The sequence below is a fragment of the Cavia porcellus genome, unplaced genomic scaffold (assembly GCF_034190915.1).
Source record: "Cavia porcellus strain 051 isolate PalLab524CR breed Dunkin Hartley unplaced genomic scaffold, mCavPor4.1 scaffold_21, whole genome shotgun sequence".
Classification (NCBI taxonomy): Eukaryota; Metazoa; Chordata; class Mammalia; order Rodentia; family Caviidae; genus Cavia; species Cavia porcellus.
This window is the reverse complement of record NW_026947504.1, coordinates 38,446,061-38,466,634: the sequence shown is the minus strand read 5'-3', so window position 1 is coordinate 38,466,634 and position 20,574 is coordinate 38,446,061. Positions and strand designations below refer to the sequence as shown.

At 37.8% G+C, this 20,574-nt stretch overlaps 1 protein-coding gene across 1 annotated transcript in view; it reads right to left on the bottom strand.

Annotated features, from left to right (window-relative positions):
• Positions 1-20,574, bottom strand: part of Rxfp2 (relaxin family peptide receptor 2) — a 63,325-nt gene that overhangs the window by 25,472 nt on the left and 17,279 nt on the right. Inside the window, 6 exon segments of the mRNA XM_063232818.1 lie at positions 883-954; positions 1,537-1,608; positions 11,243-11,314; positions 12,495-12,600; positions 16,195-16,272; positions 18,687-18,833. Of these exon segments, the coding sequence (XP_063088888.1) occupies positions 883-954; positions 1,537-1,608; positions 11,243-11,314; positions 12,495-12,600; positions 16,195-16,272; positions 18,687-18,833 (547 nt within the window).

Sequence of the window (20,574 nt, the reverse complement as noted above, 5' to 3'; positions counted from 1 at the left end):
TAGATGAGTGGCTTCCAATGAAGGGCAATTTTTCCTCCCAGGGGACACTGGCAATGCCCAGAGACATTGTTTTATCACGACGCTTCAGGAAAGGTATATATTACTAGTTTCTAATTAGTAGAGGGCAAAAATGATACTAAATACCCAAAAATGCACAGGGCATGCTATTCTCTCAGCCTCGTCTGAACAAAGGATTATATAGGTCAAAATATCCACAATACCATTGAAATTGAGGGATTTTGTTCTTGGCAAACCCTGGGTGAATGGCCAGTTGCTTTGTGTCCCTAACACTGGGTGCAGAAGGCCCCCTGAAAAAGCGTGATCAGCTCCCTTTTCAAATAGCTAATACTTGACATGCCACTGTCTAATTTGTTTGGGTACAGTGCTTCAGTTTATGAAAACTGGAAACATAAATATAATAAACAGGATACATCCCAAAGTAAAAGCTCTCTGGATGTCATGGTTTGTGTCTAGATGTCCTCCCTAAAGCCTCATGTGCTCATAGATGGGCTTTTTCAGAGGTGGCTGGATCTAGAATGTGAGATGCTGGGATTAAGTTAGTGTCACTACTAAATCAGTCTGCTGATTGGTTTGGCATTGCCCTAATCCCAGCAGCTTAGATTCAATACAAAAGGGGCAGAAAGATGCTGTTAAGGTCCCTTGTTTCTTTACTACTGACTGCCTGTCATGAAGTGTTCTCCTCTGCCAAGCCGTCTTTCCTTGGAGCCAGCCTGAAACCTCTACATACAGTGAGCTAAACAAACCTTTCCTTCCTTAATTTTGAGAGTTGGTTCTTTTGTCTCAGCAATGCGAAGAGGAACTGATACATTGAACATGAAGTCTATGAATGTTTATGGGGGAAGTGAATACTAGCATACTTACAGCCAAGTTAGCTGATGTAAGTCTTTGAATATTCCAGGTCTGAGAGTTGTAATGCTGTTGTGGTTGAGATATCTACAAATAGCACGGGTGAGTTAATTAGGCAAACTTAATACTCTATTTTAGTTCCCTGTAATCATACGATAGCCCACTGATGATGATTAGGAAGTAGGGACTTCTGCTTCTGAGAGCTTTCTGCTGGCTGTGCAGAGGGGAAGCATTGAGGACTTACTAGGAGTTACCGATAGCAACATACTCAGTGTGTGCAAAACCATAGCTGAGGCAAGGGAAATGGCCAGAAACAATGCTTTGGGATAGCATATCAGGGGGATAGTAACTAATTGTGTAAGGCACTTTTTGCCTTTGTTCTTTTTTGGTCCCATCGTTAATAATCTGATATTTTTAAAAAGTATATAGTAAGTTAGAAAAATTAGAAAAAAAATGCTAAACTATTGTGGAAATTGCTCAAGACAGAGAAAGTGATGTGAAGCTGATAGATGTATCTTCTGGGAGAAGCTGGACTCTGCATAATTAATATAAGTACTGTGAGATATTCCATCCCTCCTATCTCTCTATAACCAAGTCAAGCCTTGAAAAGAATCCTTCAGGCTTTTCTTAAATTCATACCCATATTATAATCCCAGAGAAATTACTCACAGTATTTGCAGATTGTATAATCCAAAAAATGCTTTCCTGGATATGTGTCTAATGCAATTATGCTGAAGAAATCTGAAAGGAATAAAAGAGCAAAGTGACTGTAGTTTATCAACTTTGTTTGGTTTTTGAATGTGGCTCACTTTCTCCATTTGAAGACCATTTGTGGGATTCTGCAAGCCCTGGTCACTTGTTTGGGTGTAGATGTGATGCCAGTGAGAGACATCTAAGAAGCAAGCCAAAGGGGGTCACTCCAATAGCACCTGTGTGGGGAGATCAAGCACCTCTGCTTTGTAGTACTGAGCTCTGTGGTGATGTGTTTGGGGTGGATCTGAAAGCTGGAATCACGCAGCACCCTTGTTCTGACTGGGAACTGCAGGCTGTGGGAACCCGGCCAGCCCACCCCTGCTGAGCTTTGCTATTTTAGCAGCAGAGTTGACCTTTATCTGTTCCTTTCTCTTCCTTCTATTTCTATGAACAAAGTGGGATGGTTATTCTTTTCTGATTCAAGATGTCAGGTACCAAGCACAAAATGAGTTAGTGAGGTGCTTGGAGTCCTCTCAACAGTTGAGCTGGGTCCAGTATGTCATTCAGCGTGCAGAGTCCTGATCTACTTTACCCTGAGGCAACTTAACAATACAGATTGGGTTCAATAATAGCACTGCTGGAAGTATCCAAGTAAATAATTTCCATTTCCTGCCCTCGTTATACAATTGGAGGTTATTCCTGAATCCATATTTTCTAAAAGCTTTCAGAGGCTGGAAATCGTGATACTAACTATAGTAACTAATCACTACATAGTCTTTTGTGTGGCTTCCATTTGTCTTACTTTGATTTAAACTGATCCCTAAAATATTACATAACACTGTTTTAATTGTTAGGATCCTTTAAAGCAAAACTATTGGCAGAACATATGCTTATTTGGCACCTAGCTATACTTCACATTTTGTTACAACACAGTTATTCCCTAACAATGCTTTCCAGCTTTTGCCTCTGGGTCATGAATGTGTTACACAAGTACTAAGATAGGGCTGAGGGTTTAGCTCAGTGGCACAAGTGCCTGCTTGGCCAGTGCAAGGTTGTGAGTTTGATCCCCGGTACCAAAAAAAAAGTACTAAAATATTGACTTCCTTAGGCCTCAAAATAGTCACACAAAACCAAGACTGGTTTCCAGTTATCAACAGACTCATTCTTTTAGTCCAGCTGCTACATGAAAATGGTCATTTTCCTTGTGCACCACCATGTGGAAGAGGCTGATACTACAGAACACACACACAACTATATCTATAATGATACACACACTATCAGTTTTAATCCTGCAAAATAAATTTGACACTCAATGTGACCTCACTGTTTGCCCCACCAAATCTCTGGGAAGTTGCTTCCCAGTGCAGCATAAGTTCTGCTTTTGGTTTAAGGTTATGCTATAAATAGGATGGACCCACACAGATCAATATCTGTTTTAGCATTTTCAGAGCCCTGGGACTGATACAGTGAAAGTTAATATCATGAATTAGGTTATAACAGCCAGTGAAAACTGAAAAAGAATATAATATTCCACTAAAGGTATATTGAAGTTTCTCTTAAATATAAAATTCACTACTGAACTAGTGATGTTCACATTTTATTTAAGATGATTAATTCAAAAGTGCAGTGAATATTTTTCCTATATAAGAGATAGGTGCAGTTGTGAATTTGACCTTATACTTTTGCCTTAGAAGCCAAAGGAAAGAGAGAGTAAAACCAACAATTGGAATGATTCATCTGATGTGTATAAATTATCTCGATTCACTGACATCATTCAAGAGTCAAGTTCCTTGAGAATAAAGAGCCTCCTGTCTTCTATTTATCCATTGAATGATTTGAAAAAAGACTTAAAACCTCAAGTCTCAGGTCTCAAATGTAGGCTACCAAATTTAAGCTATGACATCAGTGTCTACTTTCCTCTTTGCAAAACAGTAACTTAGAGAGATGAAGGAAATGTTGAAACAGGAAAAATTGGCAAATGGTACCCTCTATTCCTTTGGGGTTGAGCTATGAGCTCATTTAATATACTCGTCACTGAATGTGTTTTCTAAGAATAGCTTACTGGTCCATGAATTCCTGCTGTTTCAGCTCTCATGACTTTCTCAGAAAAACATCAGGAATTTATGTACATAAAACTAAGGCAAATAAGTGCTTTAATAACATGCGTGTTCATAGGGTATTTTAAAACGTGTTGTTTTGTACTCCAGAGCCATGCAGATACCTTAAGTTATATTGTGTTGCCAATGACTGCATTTAACAGGGACCAGTTTAATAAGGAATTGTTAATTTATATATATGAGGGCTCCTGTTACAATGAGTGGTAGGACTGCTGCTGGTTTCCATGGTAGCGGTGATAAGATATTATAGTCAATAACATAAATTGTATTTTATTTCTCTGAAAGGTCAACTGAAACTGCTGTTCCCTTTCATCTTTAGAAAGTCCTGACATCTTGAAAGATTATGCAAATGAAGGCAATAAGATTCACTAAGTTGCCCATTCTGGTTTGACTGTTGTCTCCTTTGGAAGTCCTGTAATGTTTACAATGCCTAAGTTTTATTGGTCTTGTTCCCTACTGTTTTGTCCAACTTTATAATATATAATGAGATAGACTATTCTTTTTAAGGAAACAAGAGACAACTTTGATAACCATTGTTGATAACCTTGTACTCTGTTCTACATCATGTGCTATGTCTATCCTTGGTTTTGACTGACAGCTTTGTTTTCCATATTTGACTTTATTCTCTCCCCCCAAAAAAGTAATAAGAACTAAGGAGTAATAAAATCCAAAAAGTGTAAATTTTGTTGTAAAAAAGAGAGGGGAAAAAAAAGAGCTCTAACGGATATAACAGCAAGTGTGTTTAGGGGTGTTAAATAGCTGACTATATTAATGTTTTTGGATCATTGAACACAGCTGTTTGCAGTCTCTCTGTTTGAATGTCCACTTTGTATTCTTTGATACTGTGATTTGAGCAACTATTTCCAAGATGATAATATGTAATCTATTAGCAGGTGATTCCTTACTATTATGTTTTTTTTTTTTTTTGTAGTTCTGTATTACGTGTACCCTTACACCGCTTTGTTTTGTTTTGTGTTTTTCTCTTTTTCCTCTTAAATAAAATTAAAAAAAAAAAAGAAAACAGATAAATAGTATGAGCAATAACTATTCATTTTGCAATTGAAACTAAATTTTGATCTAGGAATTAATTTTTCCCAGTGCCTCATTGGGAAACTCAACCTCAATCCACTGTGAAGATTTACAGCATTTGAGCCTGAATTCTCACTTGCCATTAAATTTTGTGATCTCTTAGGGTAAATCCTAAACAATTTAAAAGTGCAGATTAATTTAGTAGCACTGTGCAGTTTAAAATACAAACTTTTTGCATATCTTTCTCTGTTCAAACCAAACGACATCCAGATTCTACTGCTGGCATTCAAAGTCCCTACAAGTCTAATGCAACAACCTCTTCAAACTATGCTGTATCATCTTCAGTGGGAAATCTTTTGTGCATTCCCAATGTTCTTTGAGTGTTTCTGTTTGTTTCTGTGCTCTCCCCATAAGGAAGAGTCCTGCATGTTGAATCCACTCAGCATTCATGGACAATGCTCACTGATCCTCACTAGATCCATCCTGCATATGCTATTGCATGTGCTCCAGAGGAGGTGAGGCACAGGTGCATGTGTGATGGCAGAATCCGGAAGACATCCAGCTCAGAGAGCAGGTATGGGGCCCTGATCAAAGTGCAGCTCCTCGAAGATGAGAGCAAAGTGTTATAGCTTAGATCTGAAATGCCCCCTAAAGGCTCATGTATCGAAGGACTAATCACTACTGGAAAGGTGTGCAGAGCTTTGTGAGTCGTGAGGACTCTAATATCATGAGTGGATTTATCTAGTGATAGATTCATAATTTAATGAGTTATTGGGAAGTGGTGGAAACTTTGGAGGTGGGGCCTTGTTGGAGGAAGTACATCCTTGTGGGTATGCTCTTGAAGACTATCTGACCTCTGGTCTCTATCTCTCCATCACTGTCTCTCTCTTTTCCTGTTCTTCCTGTCTTTCATGAGCAGAACAGCTTTACTTCACCATGTGCTTCCCACCATGATGTTCTTACCATACACCCAGAAATAATAAAGCCGTGAGCCAAAATATATCTTTCCTCCTTTAAATTGTTTCCTCTTAGGTAGTTTGTCACAATTATGCAAAGTCACAAACATATAAGAGTTTCACAAATATGACCCACATCATATTAAAAAATCAGAAAGCCAAGGATACTATGAGCAGTGGGGTGTGGAGGTACACTAATGTAATCTCATGATCTAGGAAGCTGAGGCAGGAGGATCAAAATTTTGAGCTCAACCTGGGTACTTTAGTGACTTAGGGTGACTCTGTCTCAAAATAAACATTAACAAAGGGTTGGGAATGTAGGTGAGTGTTAAGGCTCTGGGTTCAATCCCTAGTACTGAAATAGTTGGCAATAAACATGTACTTCTAATTATACTGTCTGTTAAAGCGAGAACATGTTAAAGAGAAGTCCAGGTTTGCCTCTTGGATTTATTTCACAATATTGCAAGATAGTAAGGGCCACAGTGGTGGGCAGCTATAGCATGCATGTTATTGTGTCTTTTCTTTCAAGACAAAAAAATGTTAGAGTTGATTTTTCTAAACTAAAACCTCAGGATTTAGGTTTAATTGCAGTGATGGTGTTTTGCAATAAATAAGGGGCTTGGGGATCATTTTGGGCACTTGATCCCTAAAAGTTTTGCATAATAATGTAGGTAAACAAATGCTTATTTCCTAATTTCACCTTTCTTCCTGTCTTCTCAAAGAAGATAGTTTTGGGATTGAAGTGAGCTGAAAGGATATAAGGCAGGGACAGTGAAAGTTTAATGTGTTGATCAAAATGAAATAAATCTCTCTGGCTTGCAGTTTATCCAAGACATTAAGAAACACTAATAAATGGGACTATCAACTCATCATCAGTTACTGAGGAATCTGGAGAGAATCGGAGTAGCTGGGACTTTAAAGATGATTAATATTGTACTGATTTTCCAAAAAGGGAAGAAGCAGGCTCCATATGAGTATGCTGAGCTTGTAGAGCAGGCTTGACAATGCTGCCTTGGGAACATCTCAAAGAGAAAGTGAACAGGGTGGTTCGCAGGAAACAGTGCATATTGATTAACTTCAATTTTTCTGAAAGATGGCCAGACAAAGGGTCTGATCCCTGCAGCGCTGTTTCAATGACCTCCCTAGCACGTGCTCAACCACCTCTTGTTTCTGTCTAGTCATCAAATGGTTTATGACTTTTTAAAGGACAAGACAGTCAGATAATTCGTATCTCACATGATGAAGGAACATGGAAAAACAATTTGGTGCTGTTGCCTTCTTTAATGTTTTATTTCATGACTTGGGTAAATATGACTCATCTTGTTTATAGATTGGAGAACTCTAGGGGGAGTAGTGAATATATTGGATTATTCAGAAAGATCTTTACCACTTAGTAACAAATACTGAACCTAACAGGGAATTGATTGGGAATACATTTAAGGATCCACAGGTACTTCTCAAGGGCTAGGTATGCAAGCACAGGAATGAGTACATCATTTAGCAGTGATACAAATGATGTGGGAATAAGAATTGTAGAGGCAAGATTGCTATAAATGAAGGTGTCAGTACTCACCGAAGAGCAATGACCTTAGGCCATAGAGTTCAGAAGGAAAGAGAGGCTAGATCTGACCTGCTTTCCCAGTCATGTCACGACGGTGATATTATGTTTACTGCAGATATCACACATAAAGGAAAAGATGGGAAGATTATACAGACTAGTGTGGGCAGAAGGATGAGCACATTTGAAACCATGTTCTCTGGGAAAGAATTGGAAGGAACAAAGAATTTCTGGAGAAGAAATTTGTGATAGGGAGTGTGTGGGAGTGGCAACTAGCTTTAAATACTATAGAGTTAGGTAGGACCCTGATTAAATGTTTTTAAACAGTTTCATGGGAATAAACGTAGGAATGATGGGAAACTTTAGAGATAACTTGGGCATTAGTAATGTGGACAAAATTTATTAGCATAGTGTTTGAAATTTCATTTGTCCAATACTTTCTAATCCTCCTCCTAGTTCACTTTTCTCCACCACCCTAATCACCATCTAAACATCTACATACTTTTAAAAAATTTGCACTGCTGGAGATTGAACCTGAGTCTTGTATATGCTCCCAAATCTACCACAGCTCAATACCCACAGCCCCACACATGAAAGTTATGTTTTTGTTTATTGACTTCCTTTCTCTTTTAGAATTCAACCTTTACAAGCAGAGGATTTTTCACACCAATTGTTTACTGCCATTTCCTTGGTGCCTCACACTTTTGCATGTCCATAAATATTTCTTGAAAGAATGAATGAACATGAGGTATTATAAGTTCCTGCTCTCTTGCTATCTGCTAGGAAGAGAGCTGTCTGCTCTTGTTGATCTTTTTCTACTTCCTGGGAATTGTTTGGCTTTTCCGATGTTGGTTATTTGGGCTACTGTGAGCAGAATTAGGAAAAATTGGGAATAATGGTAGGATAAGAAGATATAGAGTGGGAGTAGGACTTGAATAAATTTTTCTGGGAGAATGAGGAAGGATGAGTTGAAAAGTGAGGAGAAGGGGATGTGGAGAAAAGGCCACTTAAGGACCCCAGGCTGCTTCAGGATGTTTGAGTCATGCTTGTAAAGAATTTGAGTTACTTTCAAATCAAAGTTTAGCTACTGGGTGGTTTTGTTGGTGGTAACAATATCGACACTGGACCACGTGGCCAACCTTCCCAAGGTTCCAGTCAGCTGTTAACTTTGGGCAAACAGCCTCTCTTCTGCCAGAGTGGGCTCCTCATTTCTGTTCTATCCCTCTGACTTTGAAAGTCAAAGCCCAGACAAAAATTCCAAATACTGATAGTCTTTGTCAACTTTAAAAAGTGATTATTTAAATGTAAAGGACTGTGATTTATTCTTGGTGCTACATTTTTGTAAATAACAGATACTAAATTAGTGGTATAGATGTGTGTCTCGTAATCTTTTTTCTGTGAGAGAATCAAGTTGCCTTGAAAGCATCAAACAATAGCTTGCATGGAGAGAGACCCTGGTGGGTGATACTCAGGTTGGGGTGTGGTAGTGATATTTTCTTGGACAAAGCAGAATTAAACATTTGCTTGTAGTGCAGTCCCAGAATGCTTGAGTTATAAGGCCTGTGTTACCCCACCTGGTTTACAATTTTGATAAAATGAGCATTGCTGGAGGCTGAGGCATGAGGATCACAAGTTTGAACCCAGCCTTGGCAATTTAGTGATTTAGGTAGATCTTATAAAAATAAAAATAAGAAAAGGGACAGGAGGTAGCTCAGGGAGAAGGTCCTGGGTTCAATATCCTATACAACAGAAAACAAAAAACAGAAAACAACAAAAACCAAAATAAACCCCCCAAACAAAACAAACAAAAACAACAAAACCAAACACAGTTCCTTGAACATGAGATGAACTGGGCTCTAATTCTGACCCTTCCACAATCTGATTGTAGGTCTTAGATGAGTGAGCTAACCATTGCAGACTTTAATTACCATGTGTATAAGATCTAATTAGAAATGTGTACCACTTCTATGGTACTAGATGACACATTTTGCTATAGTCTGGATCCTAAATATCCCTCAAATCCCAAGTGTTAGGGCTTGGCCCTCAGCTCGACTCTACGAGGCACTGGTGGAAACTTTTGGAGAGGCAGGGCACAGTGGGAGGTCTTCAGGTCACTCAGGGGTGTGGGGAGTTGTGCCCTTGAAGGGGGTGGCAGGACCCCGTTTCATCCTTTGCCTCATTCTGCTTTGTTCTTGGGCAGGGGTGAGGCCCTTTGCTGCTCCCTGTACAGCTTGCCACTATGCACCACCCTCATCAAAAGCCCAAAGCAACTGAGGCTCAAGAACCATGAACCAAAGTAAACTTTTAAGACCTTATTATTTCGGGTATTTGTTGCAGTGATGGAAAGTGAACATAGAATTTAAGCAGCCACTCTAAAACAGGAATCCTTTATGCTACTGCTATTTGGCTTTTTTCTCCCTTTAGTATTATTCTAGAAGTACAAGAACAATATTGATTCAAAGAATGAACATGCTATGATTTTAAGAATTTCCAGGAAAACTAGAGTCACTGTGCTTAGGATTTCTTCTCTAGAAGAGTCTGGAAGCCCAGTGCTAATATGTAACCACTCCAGTGGGACAAGGACAGCTTACCACTCGCTCTCAGGTGGAGCAGGAGGCACTGAGAGCAGCTAGGGCTCACAGAGGCAATAATCAAAGCTGGTAAGATTACTGATGCTCACCCAAGATCCTATCCAGTAGAGTTCCTTCAGTGACTTCCTTTCTTGTGTGAGGGAGTTAATGAATATGGAATGCGGAATATAGAATATTGGTGGAATACAGTTTAAATATGTGTCTCCCAAAGACTCATAAACAGTATCGATGGCTTAATCCCTGATACAACAGTGTGCAGAGATGGAGATTAGAGATTGAATTAGAAGGGCACTAATCTCAATAATGGGTCAAACTTATCAAGCTTAACTTGATAAATTTAAGTTGAGGCTCAATTGATTTTCTCAGCTACTTGTCAGAGTGATGAAAAGCTGATAAACACAGTGATGTTTTCCACCCACGTATGTTTGCAGAGTAACCAATAAGACTAAGATCACTTTTGTGCCTGGATTTTAAACAAATTTTACAGTTCTGGAAACTTTTATGCTGTATGCTGATGGATAAAATCATAAGACGGTGATAATGGGAAGGGCCTTCCAACATACGTGTGTCATTGTTTTGCTGGTACTGTTGTCTAAACTAATGGTACTCATGGCAGATGGAGCCTCACTGGGTACTGTATACACTGAATCTGTACAGTTTCAATTTGCTAACATGAATAGGAGATATCTCACTCCACTGACAGCAATATTGTCATTCTGTATCTTATGCAACTTTTCAAATATGTCATTATAAGGAAGGTAAGTTAACTGGGTCGTCATAAAGTTGCTTGGCAAGGAAAACCGAAGCAAGAGCATATGGATAGTATTAAAAGAGCTCAGGAAAATTATGGTGGAGATTGATTTCATGCCTGCTGTCTAATAGAGCCCATCTCTACAGATTATATTTCCCAGATCAGGGTTATCTTCCTTGAATGGTGCTGAAATATCACTTCTTATTTGCTGCTAATGTACTACTTAACTACTTTTTCTTTCTTCAGAAGTGCTGATAAGCCTGACTGAGCTATTACTGTGGTTTTGTACTGATTACGTTGGGAGGCAGTCTGTGTCTTATCATTATGTGTTTTAAGTGATCCGGTTATTCTTTTCTAAGCTTTCTAAATTACAAATTACATAGAGTGCCTCTGAATCTGCAAAAACTAAAAAACTTAAGGAAAAACATGGAACCATGTATTTTTCTATTGAGATATTTTTATCTCACTCCCACATTTACTCTCTGAAAAAGTTTAAATAAAATCGGTTCAGCTACTTCAAATTATGAAATGGAAAGATAACATATTTTTAAATGGTTTAAATGCTTTAAAAAACATAAATTTACTGATGCAGATAAAACTTTCTGTTTTAATTTTAGATCGAAAACATTCTAACACATCACAAGAGTTTTCCCATAAATACATTATTAATAGCTACTTACATCTTTTTAAGTTCTGTGTATTTGATGAACACTTTATCTGGAAGACTGTGAATTTTGTTTTTCTTAAGAGACCTAAAATAACATGGAAAACAGACCTCATTATGGATTTTTAATGACTAACTGGATTTTCCTAAAAGCTGAATGCTTAGGAAAAGAATGTTCTGTGATAATTAACACATTTTTGAACACGATGGTACTGTAAACTTGCAGAGAAGAATTAAAAGTTCCTAAAGAGAAGTGCAGGTATGGTCATGCCATGCTGATAGGCTGTGTTCTGAGAAATGCACTATCAGAAAATTTTGTCGGTTGTATGATCATCACAGCGTGTACTTATAGAAACGAGATATACTAGATGTAACACCTAATATATGGTAATTTTTTATAAGAAGAATGAGGACACTCAAAATTGATGATTAAAAGTATGGATAGTACAGCAAATATTTAAATTAGTAATGTGGTCATTTATTGCCCCAATCAAGTATCATGTGTTTGTTATACTTTTGTATGACTGGCCAAAAGAAGGATTGTTTACACCAGTATCACCACAAACGTGTGTGCAATAGTTGTATTAATATATTACTATGGCAACAAGGTCACTAGAAAACATAATTTTCAGCTCTTTTATAATCTTATGGTTTCACAATTAGGTTTGTGGTCTACCATTATCTCACAACTACAGCTTGCAAACACTTGATCAATTTAGTGTGTACTAGACTGGAAGTTTCTCTTTTTCTTTCATTTTCTAGATAAGTTATAAAAAAGCAAACAAAACCAAAACAACCAAAGTTCCTAACCAACTCCTATAGGATGACAGGATTACAAATTATTGAGGCGCTGAAAACTTTTAGGAGAAATGTAGATGCTTTGTACAACCTGACCCAGCCAGCTGCATGGCTCACTCATCCTTTGTAGTCTTGAATCAATTATTAAAAATGAGATGGAGTAAGTTAGTGTGTTTCCTTTTGAACATTCTGTACAAGCACATAAGTAACAATACACAAATTATAAAATAACTGAAAATGAGAGTTTCAGATCACAGATATTTGCGAGCTGAATATTAACACGGCTAATCTAATGTATGGTATTTGAATACATTTTTGTTTTCCTGGAGAAGCATACAGAACTATCCGGTGTCTGGTTTTAAATGGAATTTCAATTATTTTGCTAGTGTGAGTCCATAGAAGCACTGTGGGATTTTCTTTAGTTTTCATGTGATTCCAGGGAAAATGTTATTCGCAGATAATCTACTCACAACAGTGTCACGTTGGAGGAAATTGTAGGCACAGACTTTAGACCAGCGTTCACACATTCCAATTCAGTTTCTCTGCAATCACAATGTTCTGGATAATGGTTTAGAACTGAGAACAAAAAAGGAAAATTTTATTAGAAAAAATACATTTCCTTAATTATGACAATAATAACTAATATTGTCTTCTTTTCATCAGAGGAATAGTATGTACATCTGTTCATTGGTGTTATTTAGCCCACAGAAAAAGCAAATAAGAATTCTTTCCCAATTAACCACAGACTAATGTGATCATCTTAGTTCTAGCTTCCAATGGTCATATCAGAGGCATTAACAGGCGAGAAAAAAGAAACCACAGACACATTTAAGCAGGATAAAATTATATGGGAAAGCAAGATCAAGTTTTCTTCAATAAAAAACAATAGGACCGAATAAATCTTAATGGCAATTATTGGGTCATTTCAATTCAATAGCACAAAGTAAGTAGAATTAAATGCTTTTTTATTAAAATTTAATTTGTTTTTTTTGTACCAGGAATTGACTTCAGGACCTTCCCTTGCCAAGCAGGCACTTACACTGCTGAGCTCTATCCTTAGCTTTTATTTGATTTTTTCATCTTTCAAACTTAGAAGTGTAAGAAGAGTTAGAAATAGATTCTGTAGCAGCCACTGTTGAACTTTATTAAATCAATCTTATTAGACATAGTTTCCTTGTTTGGTTCTTTGGTTTGCATTACTTTGAAGTTAAAAGTGGCAAGTAAAAGTCATAGAGAAGAGATCAAGTTGAAAAAAATCAAAGATCTGTGTATCTGAAGCTTTCAGAGGGAAAGAAGTGTTCAGAATTTACTTTGAAGGAACTTACAGGATTACTAAGATAATGGCATATAGAGGAGTGGGAAATCTATGGAGAAAAAGAACAAGGACCATCATTGTGTATATGTGTGTGTGTGTGTGTGTGTGTGTGTGTGTGTGTGTATGTGTGTTCATGTATTTGCTTGCATGTGTTAGGAGAAAGAGTATTTCTGGATTCTGATTTTTCCACTGACCTTATGGATATTTGATTTGATGCAGTTAAAAAAGTGACAGTTATTTTCAAATTTATAGCATTTATGTAAGTATAATTATAAGTTCTTATCAGTTGCCCTATTTCTTTTGGATCACTTTAAGCCAAATGTTATTTTAAAAAAGAATTTTAGTGGTAAGGACAGCACATTTGTTATTGAGAACCTTGGTAGCACAAAAGATGCTTCTAGTCTATAAAGACTTGGAAACACATTTTTATGTTGTCTATAGGTACATGATAATTAGCTCTAGTTCCTAAAGATAATATTAATATGCTTACTTCAATTCTTCTTGATGTTTAGAGTATTATGGATATACATTTAGATTGAAAACCTGTGGTTGGAAACTTCTGTTTGCCAATAAAGGAATTTTCATATGGTCAAGCTGGGCACATTGCCTAAAAACCAGAAATATGGGCATAATTCTTCATCCTCCTTTTCTTGCAGGCCAGTTATCCCTCCAATTTTGTGGGTTTTTCTGTGGCCTTTTGCATCTTTTCCTACCTCATTCCTCTCAGTTTTTGGTTTCAGATTCTGTAGCATTGCAATAAACATAATCATCAGTATCTCCATCATCCCTCTGCTCAATCAGTATGATGGATGGGCATCTTGGCCTCCATCATTCTTTGTCGTGGAGTCGGTCGTGTGCATTGTAAGATGCTCAGCAGCATCCCAAGACTCTGTGAACCAGCAGCACAGCCAACAGCACACACCCGCTCCAACAACCAAAAATGTCAACAAAATCTCTCCAGTACAATTATTCCAGCCAGACACATTGCTCAAGTAAATTCTCTGCAACTTTGATGGAAAAATTTTCCTCACATTCACTTCTAAACATGTGTTCTTCCTTGTTGACAAAACAAACAAATAAACACAATATAAACAAATCAAAAACTCCAACCATATCAAACCCAGAAGCACGTCACTTTGGTGACTGTCCACTATGTACAGCAAAAGAATTCATATATGCAGAATAATTTCTTTGTTTCAGGAAGAAAAGATTATAATTTTAATCTTGTGCTTTTAATTTTTATACATTCTATACTTGGATATAAGCAAATATATAATAAGTGAGTTAAAAGTACATGATGTAGTCACTGCTTGGTATCTGAGGGTTTGATTCCAGGACCTCCCAGGATATCAAAATCTGCAGGTGTTCCGCTCTCTTAAGTAAAATGGTATAGTATTTGCATAGAACCTAAACACATTCTGTCTATACTCTAAATAATCTCTTGATTACTTACAATGCACAATACCATGTAAATAGTAGATAAGTGGTTTCTGTACTGTATTGTTGAAGAAGCAATGGCAAAAATGGCACAGGTTTGGTAATTTTTTCCAATATTTTTGATTAGCGGTTGATTGAATCCACACTTGTAGAACCTGTGGATTCAGAGGACTGACTGTCTACTGTTAATGTACGATGTTATATACATGCATACATATGCATAACACAAGTTTATGTACACTACTGTGTGTATGTAAGTGCACATTCACCTATATGACTTTGTAAACACACCTAATTGTATCCATAGAATAGAGGCCAAACTCCAAAGTGTATGCTCAAGCTGTATTGGGGCTGGCTCCAGCCTTGTGAGCTCAGGTCCTGCCTCATCCTTCCTCTCCCTCTCAGAATCTCAGAGTGGGCATTCAAGGTCTTGGGAAGCATGTTTGGAACCTTCTACTCCTGTGTTTTGCTGATCTTGCTCCTCTGCTCATCCTGTTGCCTACTATTTTCTCTCCATTGAAGAACCTGAAAGTCCATCTCCAATGGCATCTTCTCTGGGAGCATTTCTCCAGCCCTGGCAGAGCCATCATTTCTTCTATTAAGCTTCCTCATTCCCTTGTGAAATGCTGAACAATCACTGCTTCTGCAAAGATTCCTATGTAGTGAGGTATTTGTGGTTCAGTACTATATTTTCAGTGTCTAAGGAAGTAGGCAGGGGTTGATGACTGAAGGAAGTAAATGGACTAAGAACCTCACTGTTGGTCACAAGTGTTCGATATTTCTATATATTTTCAACTTAGACCAATAGAAGCATGAATGGAGATTATCATTTTCTTGTATGTGTTTAGTCTCATAGGCAGACAGAGCAATTGGCCAATGAAACAAACTGAACTAAAATTGAAATTCTGAAGGTAATTTATCATACTATAGCAGTTTCTCCTTATCCACAGAGAATATATTCTAAGACCCTCCCCAGTAGATGCTTAAAACCATAGCTGGTACCAATCCCTTTTTTTCTGTACATATATTCCTATGATAAAGCTTAATTTGTAAATTAGGCCAGTGAGAGAGGACAAAAACTAACAATAAAACAATTACAATAATATGCTGTAATAAAGGTTATGTGAATGTGGTCTCACTTTCTCTCCTTGAAATATTCATTCATTCATCCATTCATTCCTTTAGTGGTGCTGGGGATTGAGCACAGGGCTTGCATGTGCTAAGCAAGTGCTCTACTACTGAGCTCCATCCCCAGTCTGTCATTTAATACTTTCAGACTGTGGTTGATTGCAGATAAACCATGTGGACAGTGAAACCAGAGGTAAGAGCAGGCTACTACACTCATATAAATCCATGCACCACAAACCAAATCATGCTTTTCAAAAAGCTGACACTGTCTTTGAACCAATTCCACTTACAGCACTCCTGTGTTAATGTCACATTATTAACATTTCCATGCACTGTGCCAAATATGGTCGCCCATCCACTAGTGTCACCTGTGAAATGGTGATTAACAGGTGTCAGTTAGTCTAGAAATCATATATCATATTACAAAACAAAAGTATAAAAGTTTAATAATGAAAAGAAATTTAAAAAGTTGTTTAGGATGATGATATTTTAAATATGGAGATAGTAAAGAGGAGAAGCTAAGGAAATATTGGTGGCATTTTCATTTTTTAATAACTTACAAATATTTCAAATGTATGTATTATAAAATATAATGCAAATATGTAATTGTTTTAAATAATTACAAATGTTTTGAAAAAATCATCTGTTTTATCACTGATATTTTAAATGTTTGACCTTTATTTTGAGGATCTCAGAAGAAATTATAATCTGAATTTTATTTTTGTCATATGTATACTGCTTCAAAAATATATAAATGTGATTGATAGATGCAATGAGTTCTGATATAATTTATGGCATCTTTCTGTTTTGTTTTATTTTGTTTTGTCTTAAGGCTGGAGATCCAATGCTAAGCACATACTCTGCCCCCAGCCACATGACCTTTTAAGGAAGCAAAAACAAAGTAATGTAAAGGTTTCAATCCTGTTGAGAGCAATAACATTCCCCAGTTTGTCACATGTTAATGTCAACTCTGTCATATGTTAATATGGTCTGCTTGTTTTCCATGTTCCCTTTTTGTGAAAAATCATATATAATTATATATGATTCATATTTTAAAACTATATAAAACTACATATATATATAATTATCTACCTATCTAAGTAACATTATAGTTTGAAACATCAGTGCTTAGGCACATGCTATGAAATAAGATAAGATTTGCACTGTAATGTACTATTGTAAACACAGATCAAAAAATTTAAATAATTGCCTACAAGCTCTTTTGATCTCTAAAGCCTTTATTTTTGTTTCTCCTTAATGCCTTCTACTATGATGACTGTGTTATCAGCTCCTCCACAGAATTATTTAATTTGGGCTCAGAACATCCTTGTGGAGTAGCTACACACTTATGCTCCTTGATTCCTAAGCAGCAAAAAAGAAACAGCTCCAGAGAACTGAAAACAGACTGAGCACCTGCTGTGTACTCTATTACTCTGGGCTCTGATGGGGACAAAAACAGATATGCAGGGCTCTTGCAGAATATCTCAAGGTGTTTATATCTAGGAAAACAAATTCAGTGGAAAGCTGAGGCAGTCTGCATGGTGGAACTGTAGAAGGCGACACCACCCTAGGCCGGTGATGGGTCGGTGTGGCCACGAAGTGTTCTTGCAGGAAGGGACACTTGAACAGGATCTTAAAGGATGAGCAGGAAAGACACACAGGAATGTGAGCAAGTTCCTTCCAATGCAGGGCCAGCAGAGCAGACTGCAGACAGGAGCCTGGCATACCTACGTGTTGCTGCCCCACTAGGGTTTCTGGCTGGGTAGTGCCAAAGACAGGAAGCCCTGTGTGGTGGAAAACATGCAGGATTCTTCCCTGTGCAGAAGATCTGGCTCTTAGGGTCTAACCTGTGACTAGGTAGACATTTCAACCTCTCTGAAATCGGTTCCTTTCACATAAAAAGAATATGCACAGTTTCAAAACAGAGGCACAAATTTGGCCTCTGTGACTTTATGTAAGTTGACCTCTACTTACCTCTTAACTTTCCATTTATATCTTCAGTATTCACTGAAGCTATATTATTGTTTTTTAATTTTTCAAACATATCTTTCATTCATTCAGCCTTAGGACCTTTTCCTTTGTTGTTTCCTTTGCTTGAAATTCTCCAGCATATCATGGCTTCTGTTTTTAAATTTTTTCATGTAATTCTTAGTTCAAATATCATCATCCTAAAAAGGTTTTCTCTCCTTGTATTCTAAAAGTGTTCTCCTTTCAAGGCATTTCCAATCTTATTTTACTGTTTTATTTTCTCTACGTACCCACCACTCTTTGAGAGTATCTAACTTATTTACACACAGAGTTGTGTGTTTTAGTTCATATTGTATGTATGAATCCCATGAGGTCAAGAGCCTTGTCTCCCTTGAGACTATTGTGTTCTAATAATTTGGGGACATTTCTGGCACATAGTTGGCACTTAATATATGTCTGTGCAATTAATTCTTAAGTGAGTTTATTCACATTTCTTTGGCTAGTCTTGTATCTCAACCAAATCATTCACCATTCAAGGCAGTCATAGGAAGCTCCTTAAAACTAAAATAGGAATATCCAAGCAGATTTAAAAATATAATTTCATTGTTTATGAAATATTACATTGGACTGATACTACACTTCTGATTTAAACAAGCCCTGTATATGAAAATTTGTTATGATCACTAATAGATTGGAGAGTCTTGCATTACAGAGATTGTCTGTAAAGTACCAGATCACCCTTGCTATTTCCTCTGACTCACAACTTTGTAGAGCTGGTGCAGTGGGGTCCTGGGGAGCAGAGGTGGGGACTTACCGCAGTTCTTTTCATCAGCACCATTTCCACAATCGTCCACTCCATCGCAGTGAAAAGCCCGGGGCAGGCACTTGGTGAGGTTCCCACAGGGAAAGTATCCTTTCTGGCACAAGGGAATGATCATACCGCTTTCAGTCAGGGCAACATCTATTTCAAAGGGAGGACAAAGATCTTAGGCAAAATAAACCAAGTGTGGACATGACCAAGCCCTTTCCATCCTGTCCCATTTAATTTCTATAAGAACTCTATGAGTTGGGCCTTTCTGGTCACCCTGAATAATATTCCGAATTTTAACAATGGAAATGATCGCTATCAGATCTAACATCAGCCATACCGAGACTGGAATTGAGGTTCATTTGAAATCATACTTTGGCAAGATAATAGCCAAAAAGTCTAGGTATTTTTTTGCTTTTGCAAGAAATCAAGGAGTTGGCCGCTTTTGGAAACAGAGAGTTAAAACCACCAGTGAATAGGATCATATAGATGAATTTATTTACTCAGTAATTTCTTATAAGAAGAATGTAAAGTGATTTATAAAGTGTATATCCCTAGAACTGCTTAAATGTGGGTTATAAGATACCCTGGACCCATTAAAATAAGAGGAGATAATACTAAACAATAATCATTGACACTCACTGAGCGTACTGTGCATGCCGGGAGCAGTGCACAGTAGTTCTCTTAGTTAACCAAGCTACCCTTAGGTACCACTATTCTTCATGTTTCAGGGTAGTGGAAGTTAAGCATCTTGCCTGTAGTTGGTCACACACAGCAAGTGTGACACAGGGAGGGTTATACTCGGTGCTCAGATGCCAGAGCCCCACTTAACCATGGTGCTATGAGAATATCAACTGGGCCTGCAACCTGTGTTTCAAAGAATGTAAGTCTTCCATGAAGATGAGTGGAAAACAGCTTTCTTGGCCAGAGAACATTAAACAAAGACAACATGGGCTGAGCCAGTGCCACGTTGACTATAAAGTACAGGAAGAAAATATAATGAACAATTGCATATCTCTGAATAGGGTAGACAAACAACTCTAGGTTGGTGAGAGAGCACTTTCCAGCAAATAAAGAGAAGAGTAAAATTATGGAAGAATGTCTTTGAAGAAAGGAGTTCAAGTGGAAACCTCACAGGAGTTGATGAAGGAGAGAGCAGATGCAGGAGCGGTACTGTGGCCCTATGCTTCACTGAAGGGAGGAGAGGGAATGTTCATCAAGTGTCTAACATGCTGCCGAAGGCTAGAACTGTGACTGGGCAACACTTCGGGCTGGTGCAGGGAATGGTGTCCTTTTAACATAGCAGAAGGAAGGAAACACACCAGGGGGCCTGAGCCCCGCTGTGCTAGGTGATTTTTAATTGTATTGGAGTTTAATGGCAAGCGTGTCAATTGGTGTTATGAGCTCCAGGTAAAGAGGGGGAGTTGCAGACTTGAACACAGAGGTGCTTGGGAAAATGCTCCTGCATGCCCTGGGTTCTTGAACAAATTCTGCCTTGTAGTGAGTATCCGCTGTCAGAGACCCCTGAGAATCTCCTAAAGTGTGTTGGTCTCCTTTGATGGACAAATGAGGCATTTGTCAAAGGACAGGAGTTTGAGTTGGGCTCTAAAATTCTATCTGAATTACAAGTGTAGGTTAAACATTTGTGACATCACTAGAGATTATTTACATTTTAGTCTGTTAGACCTGATGACCCTGGAGATCCAGCAAACACTGAAAAACAGAGCAGCTTGTCTCCCTGCATGGGCGCTCTGATGATGTGGGGCGTCTCAGGGAACCCGCTGAGGCCCCTTCTAGGCTTTTGCTGACTGAGAAGACTAACTTAGAGTGCAGGTCTAGGATGCTTTTCTAGTCACTGCTTTTGGTTCTTATAAAAGCAAAATATTTTCTCTGT